The 24,077-nt window shown below is 43.8% G+C and overlaps 1 protein-coding gene across 4 annotated transcripts; it reads right to left on the bottom strand.

The window, feature by feature from the left end:
* Positions 1-398: 398 nt before the first annotated feature.
* Positions 399-23,144, bottom strand: CRELD1 (cysteine rich with EGF like domains 1). 4 transcript variants are annotated; one of them, XM_042454274.1, is made up of 11 exons: positions 22,793-23,144; positions 16,962-17,115; positions 16,553-16,635; positions 14,635-14,745; positions 12,267-12,358; positions 9,761-9,937; positions 8,198-8,293; positions 7,687-7,770; positions 4,870-4,965; positions 2,265-2,411; positions 399-1,587 (listed from the first exon to the last, which is right to left on the bottom strand). In XM_042454274.1, exons 2-11 carry the CDS (start codon positions 17,100-17,102, stop codon positions 1,367-1,369), a joined length of 1,248 nt encoding a protein of 415 aa, XP_042310208.1. In that variant the 5' UTR covers positions 17,103-17,115; positions 22,793-23,144; the 3' UTR covers positions 399-1,366. The 4 variants fall into 4 exon arrangements, with proteins under 4 accessions (XP_042310208.1, XP_042310209.1, XP_042310212.1 ...); XM_042454275.1 differs by lacking the exon at positions 22,793-23,144 and adding an exon at positions 21,532-21,620; XM_042454278.1 differs by lacking the exon at positions 22,793-23,144 and adding an exon at positions 21,161-21,216.
* Positions 23,145-24,077: the final 933 nt, after the last annotated feature.

Below are 24,077 nucleotides of genomic sequence, written 5' to 3'. Positions count from 1 at the left end.
CATGCTATTTAAAATGAGGTGAGGAGAATGAGCAAAAGATATTCCCCATATTTCACAGGTCTGAAATCTCAAAAGCACTGAGGAAACACAGCTTCTCTATTCCCCCACTTCATTCATCCCTCCTGAAAATTCTAGCACTCCTTCTACCGTATACGAGTGAAGATTTATATGATGTGTGGGTGATGGTAGAAGGGAAACAGAACACATTCTAAGTGTTGAACATGTGCAAAAACAGATGTGAAAATAAACTAGCTTTTCGCTGACACTTTACAGTGTTGGGTTTTCAAAAAGAGCTGCATATCTTACACATGACAAAGGTGAGCTAAAGAACCTTATGTAAACCCCGAATAACCCTGTAAAAGAGGAGAGAAACACAGAAGAAGAAAAAAACAACACGGTGTGTGTACACAGGCCTTTATTTTTCCTGAGATATGGATGGACAAAATAGTATAGTGAGTGGACAGACGCAAAGGGGCAAGTGTGGACATGCATGCCACTCAGGCTTCCTTTGCTTTACACATTGTCACAAGAGCTATTCTGCACATTATACAGGATGAGGCAGGAATCTGAGGTGATAAAATTTTGGACCATACCACTTCAGGTTGCAGGTCTGAGCATGAGTGAAGGTTATTTCTTGAATGTTCCTTCTCTATCTTCTGCATGCAATAAACTAGCATACCAGGAAGAAAGTCTAACATGCTCTGACTGAAGGTGCTAGTTTACCACACACAAAAACCTTTGGCCACAGCATGGCATTGAAATGAAAAACAACAGCTGCCTGAAGTGGTACAATTATCAATTATATTACTTCATTTTGTTGCCTCCTTCAGCATAATGTGCAGATCAGCTCTCGGCCATGGGGGCAATTCCTCAAAGAGCCAGCAAGAAGCAATCCCCACCCACCCACCCAGTCCCAGGTTTCTCTCCAAAGTGATTTGCATTTTTCTGGTTAATGTTACTTGACTAAAATGGGGGAGAGCATATGGGTTGGAACATGTTTGAGATCATCCCATAGATTCAAAGAGCTGGGCCAATAGGAGAGTAACAGAGGCCTGTTCTTGAGACCCATAGACGGTATCCCACACAAAACCTCTCAATTTATCCTACTTTTCCCCAGAAATCCTCTCCTCAGCCAACAGCAGGGCTGGCGAGCATGCTTTGCTTCTTCTCCCATTTCTCCTTTCAGAGCATGCCAGGCTAGGCTTCCATCAGCCCAGGCTGGGATACAGAATGGCCCTTCCACCTCTTCCTTCTAGATTTTACAGCCCTGCCAGGGTAGGGGGTAGGGAGCAGGGTCAGGGAGTTCCTGCCAACCAGCTGGCTCTCTGAGGCAGGAAGCCGCACGGAACACATACTTTGCCATGCACTATCTGCCTTTTATGAACCCATCCAACACACGATCGCTGCGCTCTGACAGCCAGTAGCCTGCCATAGCAGCCACAGCCCCAATGAAAATGGCCGTGAAGACCATGTCACCTTTGGCAGCTAGCGTGGCTAGTGCACAGATTATGACACCAAAAAACATCTGCTGCAGCACAACCACTTCATCATCTGTGATGTCGTCAAAAAAGCCTTTCTCCGGAGCATCTGTGGGAAACGGAAGAAGCTGTAAGCAAGAGTCCTATGTGTCTTCCCCCCTGAAGCAGTTTGGAGAGTTAGACCACTGCTTCCGTTCCAACTGCCAAGTGAGTTCTGACAACTCTCAATACAGATATATTAAACTAGTAAGAGACAGGAAGATTCCACCACTCTCTCATTTTGATCCTAAATTTTACACCCACCTATTTACTTATTTGCATGTAATGCTGTGCCTGAGTGCCTGTCTCTGGGAAGCCTGTCATGCTGGGAGGTGCTAATCTCAGTGTGGAACCAGACCATAGATATGCAGTTCCCAAGGCAGAACAATACTTGGGAGAATCCAGTAGCTCCCAACACTATTATTTGTCATTAGTATTTATATCCCACTCCTATATCTTAGGGCAAAGTATGGTCACTGGACCACAAAAGCTTGAAGAGCTAAGTTTTAATTTGGTAACAAAATATGGCTGACACCAGCCTCAACTGAGCCAAAAGGAGCCCATTCCACAACCAGAACCCATAGCAGAGAAGGTACAGTATACAAACTGGACCATCTCCAAGCAAAAGAACAAAACTGCTTCCAAGGCAGACGACAAACCCTGGAAACTGACTCTATCTGAACACAAGCAAAATTCCTTAGCTAGAGAACACTATGTGCTGTCAAGGATGCTGCTGCTGGGGCTTACCTGGAGGTTTATCTTCCACACAGATCCCCTCTTTGCGTACATATCCCTCCACACAAACACACCGATAGCTGCCATCTGTGTTTTCACAGGCCTCATTGGCACCAGTGCATACAGGTTCTTCCACTTCACCAGCACATTCATCGACATCTGTGGAAGGAAAAAGGGGATTTTGTAAATCACATTAGGGGGTTGGAAATAATAATAATAATAATAATAATAATAATAATAATAATAATAATAATAGGATTTATTTATATGCTGCCCAATCACTGGGAATCTAGGCGGCTTACAACAGAGGGGATAATAGACAGTTCTATAAACCCATAGAGCTGTTAGTATATTCCTTAGCCCCAACACCAACCATTCCATATGACCATATGTCTCCCACATTTACAAACACACTAAAGTAGCAGCTCCTCAGCTTTTATGGGAGGTGGATTTTCATTTTATACAGGAAGACGTCTAAACCAACAATGAGAGAGAGAGAGAGAGAGAGAGAGAGAGACCCTCCTCTCTTCTTTAAATGCACTCATTTTGTTCTACAAGAGCCAAAAGTCATAATATATACTAATCTTTAAGAATGATAGATAATTGTACTTAGATAGTTGTATTTTGTGCTTTATAATACTCTCCTGAAAATATTTTCTGAAATGCCCTAATTTCTGAGCCAACTTCAGTTGGTTGCATATTCAACAAGTGACACAGCTAAGCTAACACTCTCTTCAGTCACCAAGACCTATTTGGAGCAGAGCTGTAGTCTTTCATGTGGTAGATTCACTCAGAGCTTAGGGTCATCCATACCTTCCAGTATTTCACAGATAAGAACCAGGATACATGTGGCCAACCAACATCAGCATATGGTCAAGATGGCAAAAGTTCTTAAGAAGAACACACATGCCAGGAGAGGCTTTAGCAGTTTGCTTTGCCTAAGCCTACTGGGAAGGGCAAGATTCTGTTCCCCTTTCTCCTCTCCTCCCTGCTAACTGAGTGCAATCGGCTTTTGCACTTTGAACTCAGTTTGCAGCAGAACTAAGGTGAAAACAAAGGGTGGGGGAGGGAGAGAAATCAAGACATTTTTAAAGCAGCTGAAAAAATGGGATGACAGAGGACCTTATCACACATGGGGGGGGGGTTGCAGTTCAGATTCGCAGTCACTCCTGTTCTAGCAATGCAACGTGTGATGTTTTTTTCACACCAGATCCAGAGTCACTCCTGTCAAACAATGCGAATTAAGGTTAAAACGTTAATGTTTTACCACACCTGGTTGCCTTTCTGTTGACTTTCCGAAGTGAGGGGCAAGCGAAGTCAGTTCGATTCCAAGCAAGTCACGTGATGCGGACTCAAGCAAAGGGGAGTGAGTGCACATTGTATTACCATACCAGGGCATACTTTGAGGGTTCAACGATTCGAATCGGAACCCTTGCACATGCTCAGTGGGGCTCTGGACGCTGTCCTCCTTCCCTGCCCCCTCCTTAGCTGTCATCCTTCATCGGGGTCTAGGAGCAGTCAGGGGATGATGGGATAGGTCGCTGGGGGTCCCTGGGGCCAGGATGCAGGAGCAGCAGGGATGATGGGTTAGGTGGCAGAGGGGGCAAGATGGGGATGCAGGAGCAGTCAGGGGATGATGGGTTAGGTGTAGAGGGGGCGAGATGGAGATGCAGGAGCAGTCAGGGGATGGTGGGTTAGGTGTAGAGGGGGTGATATGGGGATGCAGGAGCAGCAGGAATGATAGGTTAGGTGGAGAAGGGGCGAGATGGGGATGCAGGAGCAGTCAGGGGATGATGGGTTAGGTGGAGAGGGGGCGAGATGGGGATGCATTTTTTACTAAAATGAGGGGTGACTTCAGAAACACTGCTGAAGCGCTTCGCAAGCAGCTCCCACAGAAATCAATGGCATCTGATAAAACAGTCCCTTTATGACATGAAACCACATCATTGGAAGTGCAATCATTTCGAAAGTGAGCTGGAACTGAGCCACAAAACCACCAAAAAGCTCCGTGTGATATACTCCATCATATTACTCAGGACCTTCGGTGTCAAATTGAGACAACAGCAAGGATGCCACAGTGATCTCTACAGCAGTGCCCTACTGTTGGCTTCCCAAGATAAAAAGCACACAATGCAATTATAGCACTATCATTCCACTTTGATTTTACATGATGAAATTAAAGCAGTCTCATTCCACTTTAATTGTCATGTTAATATACTATGACATCTTGGATTTGTAGTTTGGCAAGGCACTAAAGAAAGCATCTGGCTGAGAATTCTACATGTTCCTCCCTAAACTGCAACTCCCAGGATTCCATAGGATGTTGTCTTGGCAGTTAAAACGGAATCAAAGCCGCATAGCTGTATAGCATGAAATGTCCCCCATTTCAGAGTTCAGAGAAGGTAAAATACAGTCTACAACCATTTAAAGACTCCCAATTTTATAATAAATTGAAGAACTGAGTATGTGGGCTTGTGGGGAAAATATAGTAGTTTTAGAAGGCTGTTCCATGTTCCCTCCACAGGCCACAAAGAACACAGCTTGCATTATCCAGATTAATAAATCATGTAGAGACAGGATAGTTACTAAAAAAAAGTTGCTTAGTGACAAGATTTACCAAGGCATTTGACGCCATCACGCTGATAACCCTTGTTGCATTTTTTGCAGCGAGAAGGTCCAGCTCCCATGCAGCCAATGCAGGCCTTGGCACAATCTGCAAAGAAAGGAAGGAGCAAAGTAAGGAGACAGGAACACAAACTTTTTTTGGCCGAGAAAAACTGTGGTGTTATGGTACTGGTGATAGTGGTACATGTGTAGTGTAAGAGGGTACAAGACATTCTGCAACCTGAGACAGGACCTTACCACACAGGGATTTTTTGAGGGCGGAAGTAGGGTCAGTTCACATTGGCCAATGCGTATTCGCGTTATAATGCATTGGTGTTCCACACCTGTGAGCTCTGAATACGTATTGACCAATGCGATATAACGTGAATATGCTTTGGCCAATGCGTATTCACGGCTGGGTTCCGAACTGAAGGCAGCTGGCTCCTCAGTTTTGCGAGTGCGCAAAATTAGTGGATCGGCGGGATCCATTTTGATGGCCAGTGCGTAACCTCTGCTGCTTTGGCTGGTGTGTACATCCAATCCGCTGGTTCTCCTGAAGACCAACGGTTACAAATTTCCCATGATGCTGTGCTGGAATTTCCCCCATCTCCTTCCGGTGGCCCTTTCCCCTTTCAGGACAACCGCCGGGGCTGGGGAGTGATTTTTCCACTGACCGACGAGACAAAGCAGAAACCTTTTGTGTCGGGGGGGGGGGAATGTATATGTATACATATGTGCATATATATATATATATATATACACATACACACACACACACACAAAGATGTGTGTGTAAGCATATACATGTAGCATTACACTTTTACCTGTTGCTATGTGTGTGTGTGTGTGTGTGTGTGTGTGTGTGTGTGTGTAAACACTCATACAAACAAATGTGTGTGTACACATAAAAAAGGCATCTCACTTTTGGCTGCACCACTATGTGTATATATATAAGTATGTATGTATATATATAAGTATGTATGTATGTATTTATGTGTGTGCATACACACACACACACACACACACACACACAGATGGTGAATACCCCTTTCGTAAGTGGCTAAAGGCAGCAATTCTCGCGATATTACGCGCTAAACAGTGACCTCATTCTTCACCCCCGGAAGTTAAAAATGTTGCCCCCGTTCAGAGCCCCACAGAGCATGCGCAAAGCTGCCGATGCGCATCGGCCAATACACATTTTATTGGGCTGGTGTGGTTATCCAATCTGCACTTGCTTCACTTTGCCTGAATATGCATTGTCCGATGCGCAAAACCTCGATGTGGAAGGCTGCCCAGGTGTGAATGAATGATGTGATATGATGCGAATACGAATCGGCAAAGCGTATTCAGAGAGCGCGAGTGTGAATGACCAATGCGATATGACGCAAATACACATTGGCCAATGTGAACTGACCCTACTTCTGTGCCCTGTGTGGTAAGGTCCACAGAATATGAAATGGTGCCCACCTCCTGCCTGTTCTGCCCAGTGGTGTTATTCAGCTGATTCACAACAGTTCACATGAACCATTTGTTAAATGGCCCCCAGGCAGGAGCACAAAGGAGGCTGTGGAAACAACAGAGAAAAGGAGCTGAGAGCCCCTGAGGTGCAGAGCTCTTGTATGGCACTTGTTCCTTTGAGTCCTGACCATGTAGAGTAGCTCCCCTCTAAATTGGGAAGGGGAATTAAAATTGAGTTTTGGCATTAAAATTGAGTTCTGGATTAAGTTCCAGCCAAATGAAGCGGGCAGACTATCAAAGAGAGGACTGTGAAAGGTGAAATTACAGAGGACTGTCACCTGACAGGCCTCTCTTTTCACACATGTTATACAAGCTATTTTCATGGTGGTGGAGTGTATGGAAACCAAACTGAACACCAAATTCCTCTTTAACTGAAATCCTCAATTTGGGTTGCAAGCAAGACTTTTATTTTCTTCCCCTTTCCCTCTCATGACCTCCCTGAGGTTGGAAAGGAAAACAAAAACGGCTGTGTTAGGAGTGGGGAAGTGTAGTCTTCCCTTTGTTGTTGAACTGCAGTGACCACCAATCCCAGCCAGAATAGCCAATGATGATGGATGGTGGACAGGGGAGTCCAGTCTAACCATGTCCCAAAGGCCACATGCTTCACTTCCCAGCCCTATGCAAATATATGTAGGTACATGACAAACTGGAGTGAGGGCACACCACTGCAAGCAAGCACCAATTGTTTATTATTTTGAATGATACCACTGGTTTTGCTTGAGAAGCTGATCAGGCTCTTTATTTAACCTGAAGTTTTAAAACTATTTTATACTTATAACATTAATGGTGTTTCAATAAGATAGCTTAACTTTGTATTAACTTTTTATCAGTGGGTATTCAGATATATTTTGGGTAAATTCTGTTGTAAACTGCCTTAGGTCTCATGTCAGGAGAAAAGTGAGATATTATTATTATTATTATTATTATTATTATTAATTAATTAATTAAGAACAGAATCAGAAACATCTTGTTCTAGCCTGCATCCCTTCATCTTCCTCTCTGACATCTGCCTGTGGTAGCTGTCTCACTCTGCCTCATGAAAAAGCCAGCATTGCTCTGTGTGAGACAACGGGGGGGCAAAAGCTCCTGTGAAAAGCAAATCTTCAGATAGGCCTGTGTCTTGACCAGGTTGCCTTTGCCACAGCTGCCTATATATTCCACCCATTCCTCTGTAAAAGAATGAGTGCCTTCCCATGTCATAATCTGAGGATTTGTCCACAAGAAGGGGGGGGGCATTATAGGGTACAGACCAGCTCAGAACAAAGCATGTGTGGCATTCATGCTGCCCACTTTTCAGGCTTATAGTTCTTACCTCGACACTCATAGGATCCTTCCGTGTTGATACAAAACTGGTTGGAGCGACAGTGCGCCATGTCTGTGCCACACTCATCTATGTCTGTTTGATGGAAAAGAGAGAGGCCAAGTTAAGAATTGTGTAATCCCCTCCCTCGCTATGGGAACTCTCTTCGTTCAACCCAAAGTACACTACACAACTCTTTGTAGGGGTTTCACTCTCAAAACTTTCCAGCCTACAGGGGTGTGTCTACACTGAAGAAATAAAGCAGTTTGACACCACTTTAACTGCCAAAAGTCAATACTATGGAACGCTGAGATTTTCAGTTTTGTGAAATATTTAACCTTCCCTATCAGAGAGCTCTGGTGCTTTCATAATATTGAGCCATGGAAATAAAACTGCTTTATTTCTGCTGTGTGGTAGCAGCCAAGGTTGCCTCTATCCAGAATACACAATGCATTAAAAGGGTAAATCCTTTTTCAAATGTTGCTAAGCAGCCCTTTCTTCAAGCCCAGCCTCACAAGCTCACCAATGCATCTTCGGTCATGCAGCATCCAGCCCCTCTTGCAGCGCAGACAGCTTGAATCTTCAGGGCCTGAACAGCGTCCACAGGCTCGGTAGCACTCTGTGTATGGGGAAAGAAAAAAGAACCTAGTATGTAGGGGTAACAATGGGGAGTGGCCACTGAAAATAAAAATGAGTCACTGAGGAATGTAAAGAAGGTGATGACACTTCCACTTAATTCATTTCTTCTTACCAATGTACTTGTAATTGTGGTGAGAGCTGAAATAGAGCTATAGGCCCAGTGCTGACCTAATAGGTCTGCTTCAGTAAATTTTAAAAAGTCTTTTTTTTTTAAAGAAAAAAATGAATAGGCTCTGTGATGATAAAGAAAAAATGCCCATGACAAGCTCCAGTGCTAGAGCATATCCTTTTTGCAGAAAAGACGCCAGGGCCAATCTTCAGCATGGATGAGAGGTTCAAATAGGAAGTGACAGAGCAACTCTGGTGTAGTGGTTTGATTGCTGGACTCTAGAGACCAGTTCAAATCCCAACTTGACCATGGAAATCTACTGGGTGAACTTGGGCAACTCACATATTCTCAGCCTTAGAAAGCAAAAGCAAACCCCATCTGAACAAATCTTGCCAAGAAAACCCTAGGACAGGATTTCCATAAACCAGAATCAACTTGAAGGCACACAGCAACAACAAAGCAGGTGATGGGGAGGACCCCCTTCTCTCCTCGAAACTCTGGATAGTGTCTGCCAATCAGAGTAGCATTTAATAAGCTGAACTGACAAAGAGCTGCACCTGGTATCCCATAGATTCCTGTCTTCCTAAATATTCTTTTACTAATGCCAAATAGCAATGATATTTAGAAGAATAAATGCACTGCAGTACTGTATTGTTATTACTATGGCTCCACACTTCAATAACAATTCTTTTAAGTTAGAAAACTTAAGAAAAATTACTGCTGCTCTCTCCTCAATGCATGGGTAAAATACTGTGTATTGTAGAGAGAAGCCTGTCAGACTTCACTGAGGAGTACACCAGCCCTTTCAGTATAAAAGCCAGGGAGACAGCCAGTGTGGTGTGGTTGTTTGAGCACTAGACTATGACTCTGGAGATCAGGGTTCAAACTCATGCTCAGTCATGAAAACCCATGGGTGATCTTGGGCAGGTCCCATTCTCTCAGCCTCAGAGGAAGGCAATGGCACACCCCTTCTGAACATATCTTGACAAGAAAAGCCTTTGATACTGTTGCCATAAGTTGGCAATGACTTGAAGGCACACAAAAACACCTATATGATTGATTAAGAAACTGATCAATACCTCTGAAATTCAGAGCATTTGCTTTTCCTGAAAAGGATGATGTTTACATTTTATTTAACAGAACATTATGGTGACTTTCAGACGTGGACAAACACAGAGTCTGGGCCAAATTAAAGAGTTAGAGTTGTCAGTAGACCCAAAGAAAATGGATGTGGGGTGGTGTGGGGAATCACTAACCAGTACCAGCCAGCAGGGGGCAGTAGAGCTTCCATCTCCGGACCCTGCCCCCAGTCCAGCCCAGCACGGGCTCTCTACATACCCGCACATACCAGGTGGCTGTCGTTGCGAGCAGCTTCATAGTAGCCATCTCCACACTCTGAACAGAAAGGGCCACCGTAGCCTGTCTGGCACATGCACAGGCCAGTGCCCCCACGTGTGCCATCACCGTCACATTGCCCATACCCACTGCAAGGCTTCTGGGCACCTCCGGGACAGGCTGTGGAGAGATATAATTATATTCTGGAATCAGTAGGAATTTGGTTTTTACTTGTGATGCTCAGCCCAACCAATTCAACACGATTGTAGTGTCCAGTGGCTGAAGCATGTCCAGCGGAGGACAACCAAAATGGTGAAGGGTCTGGAAACCATGCCCTATGACTTAGATAACTGGGTATCTTTAGCCTAGAGAACATAAGGTTAAGGGGCGACACAATAGCCCTGTTTAAGTATTTGAAGGAGTGTCATATTGAGAATCGAACAAGTTTGTTTTCTGCTGCTCCAGAGAATAGGACACGGAGCAATAGATTCAAACTACAGGGAGAGAGATTCCACCTAAACATTAGGAAGACTTTCCTGACAGTAAGATCTGTTGGACAGTGGAAGACGCTCCCTCAGAGAGTGGCGGAGTCTCCTTCTTTGAAGGTTTTTAAACAGAAGCTGGATGGCCATCTATGGAGGGTGCTTTGATTGAGTACTCCTGTATGGCAGGAAGTTTTGGACTGGATGGCCCTTGGGGTCTGTTCCAACTCTATGATTTTATGATTCTATGACTCTTAAGGCCAAGTATTAAAATTGGTCACTGAGACTTAGCAACAGCCAAACAAACTGGTTATATTTTGAAGTATCTACCATGATGTCACAATCAGTTTTGGCAGTGGTCCCTTTATCTACTAGGAAGCCCCCATTGTAATTTTTAATTTTTGGTTTGAACCAGGGTACTGTGACGTGGGTGACAACAAAGAATGTTGTTAAATCTGAAATGTGTAGCACAATGTCCAGTTGAGTTATGGCTGCCATAGACAAAGGTTCCAATTTCCAGTAATCTCTTTTATCTAAAGAGATGGGCACTTAAATATCTGAATCCTGCCCTCTCTGGGAGAGTTGAGAGCCCAAAATGTACCTTAGCCTTTAAAATCAAGTGACTTTAAATTTTCCCCTTTCATCAGCATTTTGCTTTTTTAAAAAATGGTTTTTAAAAGATTTTACAGAAACAAACATATCCAACGAACAATGCATCTGAGATCCAGTACAGTGAGATATGTTGAGCTGATATTCTCTGACTACCTAAATAAGAAATCTCCAGCTGAAATGACAATTATAATAGAGTATTTTTCCAAAATCAGCATGGGAGGAAGGGGAAGTTAGAAGACTGGTATTTTTGTTTGCATATAATAAACCTATATCGAATCTCATAGAATTTAGAGTGCTCTTAGTTATCTCTAGTAGCCTTTATTTTTTTTAGTTAATTTCTTCATCAGCATGATGTTCCAAACTCTATCTAACCACCGAGAAAGTGGTAGGCATTTAAGCCTTCTCATATCTCTGCAATCTCTAAACGCCCTGCCAAACATAAACACTTGATAAGTTTTTTATGAGAGAGAGATTCATTTGCATTATGGAAAAGAGATACTAGTCCCAATTCTGATTGCAATTATTCTTGATGTAACTTTACTGATTTCTGAATACCAAATTCCAGAAATGAAGTACTTGTGGGCATGGCAACCACATATCATAGTAAGATCCCAGCTCAGCATACTGTCACCAACAATAGCCATATGAGCCTTTAGACAGAAAATCCTTTCCGTTTCATGGGGGTTAAATACTAGCAATTGATTAATTCAATACAATGCTTTTTGGTATTTGAGGACAGAAGTTTCGCTGGCTCTTTTAACCAAACATTTTTCCAGTCAGAATCCAGATTGATTTTGTTCCTAGATAATTAAAAAAAGTAACTAAGGCGGGTTACAGACCGCCAAAAAGTGGCGCTCTGCCGCCACCGCCGGTTGCTGCATCCGAGAACTGCAGTAGCCAAACTGCGTGGTTCCCGGACGCTTCTTCTTGTGCCCTGGACAGAACTCCACGAGGCGCTACTTGCGCACTTGCGGCATCACATCCGGGGAGCGACGTCCGCTATGTAAAGATGGCAGCCCCCGTGTGGAACAGGCACCGCCATTTTGTACGGACCCAGTCCGTACTTTATGACCGTTTGTAACGGGCCTAAGATTAAAAATTAATATGCATAGCCTGAAAGCCATACCTTTAACTTTAGTTTCACTTAGTAGCATGACCTGCTCAATGGCAGCTATATTTTCCTTGCTGCCTGTCTTTGAATTTCAAACAATGAAATAAAATGGGCTATTTGCAGAATTTGGAACCAAGATTCATCAGTCTTTTGCAATATAGCTTTGGCTATAGAGGGCTTATCTTTGAGTTTGCTTCCCAGCAGGGATCCTTAAGAACCCACCCAAGCACATCCTGAGATACAGGCACACACACAAATGTTTAGACACTGCTATAACAATGCAGAAGGCCATATAACAACTCACTGTGGCAATCAGGGCCATAAGTGCCTGGTGGGCAGCAGAGTTTCAATGCATCCATGCAGAGCCACTGGGAAAAGTCCGGGTGCTGCTGCTGCCTGGGGAAAACAAGAGTCTTGTTACTGCCACCTCTTTTGCATTTTGTTATCTTTTACTAGTAATTCAGGCCTTACATTACTCAACCACTGGTCCCAAGAACAGGACAGCCAAGTTCTGATATGAAAGGTGTCCCTGCAGAGATGGTTTACAGCAACCTTCCTCAAATTGGGGCACTCCAGATGCTGTGGGACTGGACCTATCAAGAGTGATAGTCTATCAACTTCTGAGGTGCCCCAGGTTGGGGACGGATGGTCTATGGCAGAGACGGGGAACATGCGGCTCACCAAATGTTGTTTGATTGTAACTCCTGTCAATCTTCAGCATAGGCTATGCTGGCTAGAACTGATGAGAGTTGTAGAACAATATCTGGAGGTCCACATTTTCGTCAACTGTGTTCTGGTAGTCTTACCTAAGCCCAAGATCTGGACTCTTTACTCCAGAAATGTTTGTTGGGCCTCTCCCATTATCACTGGCTCTGCTGGCAAAGAAAGGCAGAGAATGCATCTACACTGTAGAAATAATGCAGTTTGACACCACTTTAAGTGCTGTAGTTCCATTTGACAATATCCTGGGATCTGTAGTTTTACAAAATCTTTTACCTTCACTAACAAAGAGTACTGGTGCCTCACAATACTACAAATTCCAGGATTCTGTAAAATGGAACCATGGAAGTTGGTGGTTTCAAACTGCATTATTTCTACAGTGTAGATGCACACAGAGCTGTAGTCCAAAAATATCTCACTCCAGGTTCTATGGCTATAAACACCATAGACATATTTTAAAATGGCATGCCTCCTCTCTTCCAGGGCTCTGTAGCAACCATCTTCCTGCTCTACCCTAATTGCATCACTTGTTAAGGATTTTTCTTCAGGTTCCCACAACTTGGATCTCCTGACTGGCTCTCTGTCCATCAGACAATCCTGGCCTTTCAATGGGGCTGTGTCAGCAACATCCAGCTATTTGGGAGGGACCATAACAGTGACAGCAGAATTGAAAAACACAGACATGTTAGTCTGGAATATTAGTATGCAAAGGGATTCTGTTAATACCTTTGAGACCAGCTGAGTGAAAAGTGTTGTAGTATAAGATTTTGTAGACTTGGTCTATGTCATAGATTTGGAGTCCAAACGTTTGAGTGAGTAGATCAAGTCTATAAAAGTTTATGCTACGACTTCTTTTGCTCAGTCTGAGAAGTGATAGCAGAGTACAGACACTATATGCAGAAGGTGCCTGATTCAGTCCCTGGTCTCTTCAAGTGTCAGGGAACAGGTAAAGGCACAGACCACTGTCTGGGGCCCTGGCGAGCCACAAGACACAATACTGAACTAGGTAGACAAATGAGCCAACTCCCTTCATGTAAAAAAACTAGCAAGCAAAGGAAAAATGGGCAATATCCCTCACCACACACACACACACACACACACACACTTTATGAAAGAATACAGCTCAGCAAAACCCTGCATCACCTGATTTTTGAGACTGTACATTTCAGCACCAATTGCCTGAGCATCCACTGCTCCCAAAACAAAGCAAAAAGCTGAACTCAACACATGAAAACACACACCGTGAAATATAGTCTATGGAGCCTGCTCTATGAGAACATGCCTGTTTTTTCACTCCTTCCCAGTTTAGTTCAACATTCATCAAATGGACAATTCCGAAAATACTGTGTTTTTATTGTGTTTATTGTTTGTATTATTATTATTGCTATGCACTGGTTTGAAATCTTCTGAGCCAAATGGATTATAAATATCTGTAAGTAAATAAATAGATAGATATAATTATGAGGAAAGGAACATGAGACAAGTGCAAAAAACAGAATTGGGAATCAGTCCTTTTCCCCTTTCCCGCTCCTTGTATTCATACTACTACCTACTGATACTGGTATAAAAGGTTAGGCTTAATCAGAAAGAGTAACAGCCCCGCTTCTGCATTGCTCCATCTCCCTTATTTGTCATTCATCTGGAGTCTTTTCCCACCCCACAATTATAGCACAGTTCCATAGGATACAGCCTGGCAGTTCAGGTGGAATAGCACTTGAACTGCCATGGCTGCATTTTTTTTGAATCTTGGATTTGTAATCCAGAGCTCTTTGGCTAAGAATTCTCAATACTCCTCCCTAAACTGCAAATCACAGGATTCTATAAGCTGGACCTATGACAATTAAAGTGGAATCATAGTACTATAACTGTGCAGTATGAAAGGATCCCAGGCTTCTTGCTGCAGTTCTAATCGCAGGCGAAGACACATCCCAGCTTTGTTGTTCTCCACTCACTCGTGGAACCACCACCGCTCCACATGTTCTTCACTCTGTTCCAACAACTGATGGCAGGCAAAGTCTGATGTGGCGCACACGGCCTCCAGTACCTCCAGCAGGCGTGTTTCGCTGCAAGGAGAGAAAGAGTCTGAGTGAGCATCAATTCACTAGGACAGAGACCAAAGCAACCTCTCTACCAACTCTCTACCTCCCCTTCCTCCTCAGTCAACCATGTATACCTTTCTCCATCCATGCATGAGAGCATGATCAGGGCCATTTCTACCATTTGGCAGTGAAGCAGCAGCCTCATGAGGTAGATACTAGCTGTGGGGCAGAGGCAGCAGCAGTCATATCTTAGAAAACAAGAGCTGCAGGGTCTGCTAGACACAGAGTGTCCTACAGCCCCTAAAGCTGTCCTCTGGTGTTGTGGGGGAAATGTTCCATTGGTACAGCTGAACCAAGATTCAACTACTGTTCTAGCTGGTTTCCTCTCCAGCAGCAAACTATCTTGCAGCAAACTCAGGCAACCAGTCCTTAATGTTTTCCTTCCTCTCCAGAAATAACCTAAGAACCAGCAAGATGGCAAAAAAAAAACCACCAAGGGGAACCTGAACATGCCATTTGTGGCCAAGAGGTAAGGGGTTTTGAAGGTGGTTTCTTTATCTAATAAATCCTTACAACAGCCACTGTCTTAAGGTAATTTTTTTCTATCATCTTCTGGGAGGAGAGAGAAGGGGGTTAATGGCAATTTATTTATTGATTGTATTTATATCCTACCTTTCTTCCAAAATGGGATTCAAGGCAGCTGTCAATTTTGAGATGACAGTAGGGCAAATACAGCATGAATATTATCATTTATCTATACTTTCATCATCTTTATTAATAGTAATAAAAAGGAAATGTCTACTTGACATGCCAAAATCAGATCAGGTATATGTGTATGTGTATTCTTGATGAAAACGCAGAGGGCCAATCAATTTGCACAGCTGGCTGCTCTTCTAAACTGGCATAATCCACATTTTTCAAGCTCAGTCTTAGAGAAGAATAGGTAGATTTGGTTGGAATTTAGCAAAGGTCCATTCAGATGTGGCTCCATTGATTGACATGTGTTCTATCTGTCTTCTTTCTACAAACATGAACTGGGAATCCTCAATGGTTCAAATCTCAACCACAATCTTACTTGGAAGTCTTCAGCCAGTTACAGTGTGCTTCAGTTCCCCTTCCTCAATAAGGGGATAATGATATTGATGTAAAGACTACCAAGGCAATGTAGGTAGTGCAATGCTACAAATACATATTATTCAGCTTTTGTTTTTATAGCTTAAATCCTATTGTTATTTTCAACCAAAGTAGAAACTTTAATGGATAAATGGGATCCTTAGAACTGTCAACTTACTTGGTTCTAATGGATGAGGCTGGTCTATTCTATTGGGGCTAACATTAAGACTAACGCTAAAGACCAGGATTTGAATCCCAGCTCGGCCATGAAACCCTATGGGGGATCTTGGGTGAGTCATATACTCTCAACCTCAGAGGAAGGCAATGGCAAACCTTCAAATAAATCTTGCCAAGAAAGCTCCATGATAGGGTTGCCATAAGTCAGAAATGACATGAAGGCACATAATGACAACTTGCTTTTAAAACAAAGAAGGGAAACAGCTGCAGTAAGGCTTTTCACCTCTCCACATCCAGTACAATCCTATACACATCTACACAAAATTAAATCTTACTGACTTAATTGGGGCTTACTCCCATGTAGGTATGGGGTTGTATTGTTAGGGTACATTGAATGGCATCATCGTGAACATGCCCGTTTCCTGAACTCTTTCAAGACCAGTATCTTGGTGTTGCCATCTTCAACAAGAACGCCAGTCCAGCACACTCTGCAGTAGCAGCATCTCACCCACAACCTGGCGCAGCTTAGGCCTCAGGTCACCTGTTTGCATATTTTGCAAGTTTCTCTTCTTCCCAGGCTGTGTTCCCGCCCCCGAAGTTCTCTCGCTGTGTCCGCTCCAGACCCTGGGAAGGCAGGAGAAGGCTCACAGCAAACCCAAAGCTAAGGTTTTTTCCCCATTCCCAAAAACCCTTTATTCCACACCCACATGCAGCAGCCCACAAACTCTTGATGCTTGCAAGACATGCTTTTTAAAAACCACAACCTACCCCCACCCGGGCCCATCTCTCAGTGGCTCTTATTTCAGCCAAGTTCCCCAAGCCTTCCTTCAATGAAGAAAGCAAAGGGTAGGGCCGGGCTCTAGTGCTCCTTGCTAAATGCTTGCAAATCACTATCATGGGCAATTGTTAAGACACCCCAGCCCAGATCAAAATCTTTTCTAGCCTCTCACCTTATGGAAGTTGCTGGCAAGGTCCCTGCAGGTCTGACAAGGTTCTTGCTGGAAAGCACTTGGGCTTGGAAGCCAGAGGAACAACAAGAGAAATGAGAGCAGCACAGGCAGGACCTTCATCCAGGGCAAAGCCATCTTCATGCCAGGAACAAGGCTGGAAGAAAGAGAAGGAGCCATAAGATTGGTGATCCTACTGAGGAAGCTGATATAACCAGAGCCCCTGGGCTCTGCTCATGTGATGTTCCTGAGCTTCAATATGACCATCTGAATCCATGAAGCAGTATCAAGCACAGGGCCTTTTCTGTGGTGTCACCCGAAACCCATGGAGTACCCTTCCCCAGGAAGGAAGCCGGGCCCTGTTTCTGATGTCTTTTAGGATTTTAAAAACATATCATTTACTACATTCTGTATTTGGTTATTTTTTACTGCATTGTGCTTTTAACTATGGCTTATGAAATCCACTGGCTGACACAAGTCATATGCTCTCAGCCTTGGGGGAAGGCAATGGCAAACCTGTTCTAAACAAATCTGGCCAAGAAATCCCCATGATAGGTTTGTCTCACGGTCGCCATAAGTGGGAAATTACTTGAAGGCACACATTTTAATGATTTTTGAATTGAATTTATAGTTTGATTATGTATTTTGAAATATGTGAGTGTATTTTGAGATATGTGATTGTGTGTGTGTATAAAATGTATGTATGAGAGTCAGAGTGATGTAATTGTTTGAAACCCACTGGGTGACCTTGGGCAAGTCACACACTCTCAGCCTTAAAGGAAAGCAACCCCACTCTGAACAAATCTCGCCAAGAAACACCACTATAGCTTCACTTTATGGTCGCCATAAATCCAGAAACCACTTGAAGGCGCCCAACAACACAACAATAATTTGTTTTGTGATGGTTTTAACCCTTGAGAACAGACTGTAAAATAATACATAAATGAAGACTTCTCCCAAAACAACACACACCCTTCCCTCAATTCTTTAACTGTGGATTGAAAGTGCAGCTCTCACCGACAGTGTCAGGAAGCATGGATGTGAAAGTTGCCCACTGTTAATGTCTGGATATCACCAGGTCAAGAAAACCAAGAAGGCTGAAGCTCAAGTCCATTGATTTTGGGTCCATTTGCCCAATGTAAGTAACCAGGTACACAATCTGTGACCCTCACATAGCATGTCCTTCATTTGAGAATGCATTAACCCAGATCCATTTCAAAAAATCAGGAGCAGGCAAGACCTTTATGAGGGCCAGGCAATAATTGTTTTAAGGGTTCTTGGGCAAGTTTCTATGATCTAGAGATCTCTCCACCAAGCAAATTAGGATTTGGGGCAAAAGAAGCTGTTGAAGTCATGCACTCTGCAGGATCAGCATCTTATGACAGAATGGAGGAAGAGGGAGGCATTAGATAGCTATATAGACACAGTCTATCCCTGCTGTGTTGTTTGGGGCACAAACAGGACAACATGGTCATCAGTTGAAACAGGCTTTGTAAGGAATCCACTACATTTCAACCTCCTGTTCAGGAGGAATTCCAAAAGGTCTTCCATTGTGAGCATGACTAAGAAGCATGAGTTTATATTTATATTGAGTGTTTTCAGCTTTTATTTGGTAGTATCCTACATTTTTCTTGAATGGCCTACATTTTGCTGTGCCTTGCCCTTGTTCGCAGTGAGCACCACAAAGACATAGTGGTTTGAATGTTGGACAAGGACACTGGGAGACCAAGGTTCGAATCCTCTTTCAACCACAGAGTTGGTTGAAACCCCCATGACAGGTTTACCTTAGGGCTGCATTAAGTCAGAAATGACTTGAAGGCACACAACAACAACAAAGGAAAGGAAGTGCCACCACAAAAACAGCTGCAGGCTTTTTGTCCAAATAAATACACACGGCTCTACTGGGCTTGTATATAATAATAATAATAATAATAATAATAATAATAATAATAATAATATAATACAGTGGACCCTTGTTATACGTTGGGGTTTGGTTCCAAGATCCCCCGTGTATAACAAAATCCGTGTATGCTCAAGTCCCATTAAATATAATGACATAGCAAAATGGTGTCCCTTATAAAAAATGGAAAATCAAGGTAAATTTATACTTTTTTAGAACATTTTCAAACGGTGTATGCTTGAATCCGTGTATAAAAAATCCGTGTATAAGAAGGGCCGACTGTAGTTTATTTATACCTCCCGCCTCTCCCACAGATCGAGGCGGGAATACAACCTTTAAAGACACTTAGTACAATTTACAATCAATACAACAATAAAATACTAACACTAAATTTACCAAGAATTCCTATTAGTTCTCTAAAAATTACAATTCGTCCATTAGCCAACAATCAGAGTCATGGAAGAGCAGTCGTCATAACCTTTTATATCGAATTCAGTGGATAAGCCCGCCGGAAGAGATCCATTTTGAGTGCCTTCTTAAAGGCCTCTAAGGTAGTAATGAGATGGATCTTTTCCAGTAGGTCATTCCATAATCTTGATGAAGGGCTCACTAACTTCTGACTTCCTGCAACCCTAAGGTGAACCTATCATGGGGTTTTCTTGGCCAGATTTGTTCAGAGGAGGATTGTCTTTGCCTTCTTCTGAGGCTGAGAATGTGGTTTGCGCACAGTCACTCCAATGGGTTTCTGTGGCTGAAAGGAAATTCCAATCCTGGTCTTCCAGTGTCCTTGTCCAACACTCAAGCCACTACATCTTTGCAGTGCTCACAGCAAAGGAAGGCAAGGAATCCTGCTTTGAACCAAACAAAAACAACAATTATTATCATCATCATCATTATTACTACAGATCAATGTGCTGGAAATTTGGCCTAGCCTGAGCCCTACAGCCCCCTTCATCAATGCATATACAAGCCCGATAAAGCGGTGTGCTTTTATTTGGACAAAAAGCCCTGCAGCTAATTTCATGATGGCACTTCCTTCCCTTTGTTGTTGTGTGCCTTCAAGCGGGCTGTTATCAGTATGCTGATGACACCCAAATATACTTCTCCATGTCTCAGTCATCAGCAATGACGACAGGTGGCATCTCTCCTCTCAACCAGTGTCTTCAGGCTGTAATGGATTGGATGAGGGAAAACAAGTTCAAGTTGAATCCAGATAAAACGGTAGGGGCCTCCAAACCAGGGATTGGGCTGCAACCTCCAGTCCTAGAGGGGTTCACGCTCTTCTCGAAGGACTGTGTTCACAGTCTGGGGGTGCTTCTTGACCCGCCGCTTCAGATGAGGAATCAGGTGAATGCGAGGGTCAAGAGCGCCTGTATCAGCTTCGGCTGATACGCCAGCTGCGCCCTTTCCTGGAACGGGGTGACCTCGAAACTGTAGTACATGCGCTGGTAACCTCAAGACTTGATTTTTGCAATGCGCTCTACATGGGGCTACCCTTGTGCCTAGTGCCAGAAACTTCAACTGGTACAGAATATGGCAGCCAGATTGATTACAGGAACAACTAGGAGTGACCATATCACACCTATATTGAAATCACTCCACTGGCTGCCTATTCGTTCTCCCCATGGATTGAGGCAGGGAACAATAACAACTAATAGACAAACAACACCAGTTAAAGACATCAGTTAAAAGACACATCAATTTAAAAGGGCAATTAAATTATATATAATAACAAGCCCACCCAAAATTAATGTGATATATCAGTTGATTTACTAGCTCTCTCTCTCTCTCTCTCTCTCTCTCTGTATGTATTTACAGTCATTTCTCCATATCCACAAACACTTTGTCCATGGATTCAACCATCCATGGGTTGAAAATATTCAAGTGGGCCATTGTGGTGTAGTGGCTTGAGGACTGGACTAGGACTCTGGAGAGCAGGGTTCGAATCCCTGCTTGGCTATGGAAGCCCACTGGCACACTCTCTCAGCCTCAGACGATGGCCATGGCAAACTCCCTCTGAACAAATCTTGCTGAGAAAACCCCATGATAGGTTGCCATAAGTTAGAAAGGCTGCAAAGCACACAAGGACACATATACATTCAAAAGGGCAAACCTTGATTTTGCGATTTTCTATATGGGATACCATTTTACTATGCCATTGTATCCAATGGGACTTGAGCATCCAAGGGTTTTGGTACCCGTGGGGGAAACTGCTAACAGGGTGGCCAGAGGGCCTCCTAACAGCAGAGAAGACAAGGCACCACAAAATGTAGGGCCTTCGAGAAAGAAATGAAGGACATACCCAAATGAAAGCTAAAAACACTCCTGTATAAATATGAATCCATGCTTCTTAGCCATGCTCCAAATGGAGGACCTTTTGGAATCCCTCCTGGAGAGAAGAAGACTGGAATGGAGGACGCGTCCTGGAAAAGGAGGACACCTCTGCTCAGCCTGCCTGCAAGCAAACCCCAGTGGAGCCCAAGGATCCAGTGTATTGGCCAGAGAGTGGCAGGGATCCACTGGGGACCCACCCTTCCTTCCAGGAGGCTCTGGGGCAAGAGACTTCTCCCCTTCTGCAGCCAAGGCACCCAAGGCGGAGAGAGGAGGCTGCAGCCAGGGAGAGCCCTGCAGCAGCAGTAGCTGCTCCTGCCTGGGGCTCCTCCAAACACCTACCTGGGGCCCCGCCTGGCCAGGGCCAAAGCGGCTGCAGCAAAACACCACCAGCGCCACCCCTCCCCTCCTGTCCCCAGCTCAGTGCAGATTGCAGGTGGCCCAACCCGCCTCTCAGCCAATAGCGTCGCTTCGTGCCCCATGACGTCACCCCCTCGCTGGCCTCGCGCCCAATCGGAGAGCAACTTCCGGCTCCCAGCTGAGCCGCACCTGCCAGGCCTCTTAAAGGGGCAGCGTCTTGTGGAAAGAGAAGGGAAAGAGTGCTCTGCAGCAGGAATAGTGAGACAGGAAGGAAGGGAATTAGATTAGATTAGATTGATAGATTAAAAATAAAATAAAATAGATAAAATAAATAGATTGGATAGACAGAATAAACAGACTGGACAGATTAGATAGATAAACAGATAAAGAGATAGGATAAATAGATTGCATAGATGAGATGGACAGATAAATAGGATAGATGGACAGATAGATTACATAGATAAACAGATAAATAGGATAAATAGAGGGGATCGATGGATAGATAGCGATAAACAGATATATAGAAATAGATGAGGTAGATAGATGGATTGATTAGACAGATAAACATAAACAGATAGGGTAAATAGATTGGATAGATAGATGAGATTGACAGATGGATAGATAGATTAGATAGATAAACAGATAAATAGGATAAATGGATAGGATAGATGAATAGATAGATGAGATACACAGATGGATAGATAGGTAGATAAATATATAGGACAGAGGGGTAGGTAGATTAGATAGATAAACAGATAAAGATTGGATAGAATAGCATCACACGGGGGACAATTGGAAGTGTAAATGGTGATTAACCCATGATAATCCTGCAATTGTACAAATGGTTTTCACACGACATCATGCTCAAAGTGCTATTATCCTGTGAATAACCCGTGATAATCCCACAGTTGCACTAATGGTTTTCACATGACGTCGAGATGGAACGTGATTAAAGTGCCATTATCCCTTAAATAACCAGGCAAGAAACAGCAGCAAATCATTCACAGGATTTTCCCATGAATGACTTTTTGCTGTTTATTGCCTGGTTATTCCCTGGTTATTCATGGGATAATAATGGCTCTTGTTTTAATCTCATTTTAATTGCGTTTTAATCTCAATTGGGTGATTTTCACGGGTTAATGACTGTTAAAACTCTTAATTTCCTCCCATGTGATAAACTCCATAGAGTTGGAAGAAACTCTAAGGGTCACCCAGTCCAACCCCTTGCCATGCAGATACTCACAATCAAAACACTCGCGACCGATGGCCAGCCTGCCCTCTGTTTAAAAACCTCCAAAGAAGGAGACTCCACCACTCTCCAAGGCAGCATATTCTTCTGAAAAACAGCTCTTACTGTCAGGAGGTTCTTAATGTTGAGGTGGACTCTCTTTTCATGTAGTTTGAACCCATTGCTCAGTGTCCTAGGCCTTATCCACATAGGCGTTTTACCCTGAGTTCTCCTTGCATTTGCTGGACTGTCTTCACAACACTTGGACCCAGTTGAGGGCTTTCTCTTTCTAACCCACATTTTCCCTGCAGGCTTTCAGAGATGTTTCAACAATGATGACAACTGACTTTTTGCTCATGGTCCCCCTTCGTTGCCCAGTGCCACCGATGTGGGTGCGAGTTGCTATAAGGTCTGAAGAATGAATGAATGAATGAAGGTTTATTTATATACCGCCGTTCCAATGATCACGGCGGTTAACAATAATAACAAAAACAATAACAATACATTATATAACATAGGAACCCCCCCAAGATAAAACCATACAACATCATAAAAGCCATCATTCATTCCTAACTTAAAACCAATAAAAACATCAATAAAACCCCCTAGCTAAAACACGATCAACATCATTACAGGAGCAGATAACAATTCAAGACATGGTAGGGAAAGCTTGCCGAAACAAATGGGTCTTCAAATTCTTCTTAAAGGACTCAAGGGAGAGGGCTGAGCGGAGCTCGATAGGGAGAGAGTTCCAGGACTGCGGGGCAGCGACCGAAAAAGCCCTCTGCGCAGTTATTACAAATCTCGTCACAGGAACTCTTAGAAGTTGTCTTCCTCCTGACCTGAGAGTGCGGGGCGGATTATATGGGGAGAGGCGGTCCTCCAAGTACTCTGGGCCCAAGCCATTTAGGGCTTTATAGGTCACGACCAACACCTTGTATTGCGCCCGGAAGCGAATAGGCAGCCAATGCAGATCTTTCAGGATAGGTGTTATGTGGCTGACCCTGGAAGAACCAATGACCAGCCTGGCTGCCATATTCTGAACCAACTGAAGCTTCCGAGTTTGGTACAAGGGTTGCCCCATGTAGAGCGCATTACAGAAATCAAGTCGAGAGGTTACCAGCGCATGTACCACTGTTTCAAGGCTCCCCCGGTCCAGGTAGGGTCGCAGCTGGCATATCAGCCGAAGCTGGTAGCAGATGCCCTTAACTGTCGCATCCACCTGAGGAGTCAAGTGAAGCGACGAGTCAAGAAGTATCCCCAAGCTGCGAACTGTGTCCTTCACGGGGAGCGTGACCCC

Source organism: Sceloporus undulatus, chromosome 2 (assembly GCF_019175285.1).
Source record: "Sceloporus undulatus isolate JIND9_A2432 ecotype Alabama chromosome 2, SceUnd_v1.1, whole genome shotgun sequence".
Classification (NCBI taxonomy): Eukaryota; Metazoa; Chordata; class Lepidosauria; order Squamata; family Phrynosomatidae; genus Sceloporus; species Sceloporus undulatus.
This window is presented reverse-complemented; position numbering and strand designations above follow the sequence as displayed.

What these genes read in the sequence shown, in the direction of transcription:
- CRELD1 (XM_042454274.1), bottom strand. Translation starts at nt 17,102, where the DNA reads ATGAAGATGGCTTTGCCCTGGATGAAGGTCCTGCCTGTGCTGCTCTCA. An exon ending in GAGCGGTGGTGGTTCCACGA is followed by an intron (nt 12,359 to 14,634) that starts GTGAGTGGAGAA and finishes TGTTTTCCCCAG; the next exon opens with GCAGCAGCAGCACCCGGACT. An exon ending in GCATGACCGAAGATGCATTG is followed by an intron (nt 7,771 to 8,197) that starts GTGAGCTTGTGA and finishes TCCATCAAACAG; the next exon opens with ACATAGATGAGTGTGGCACA.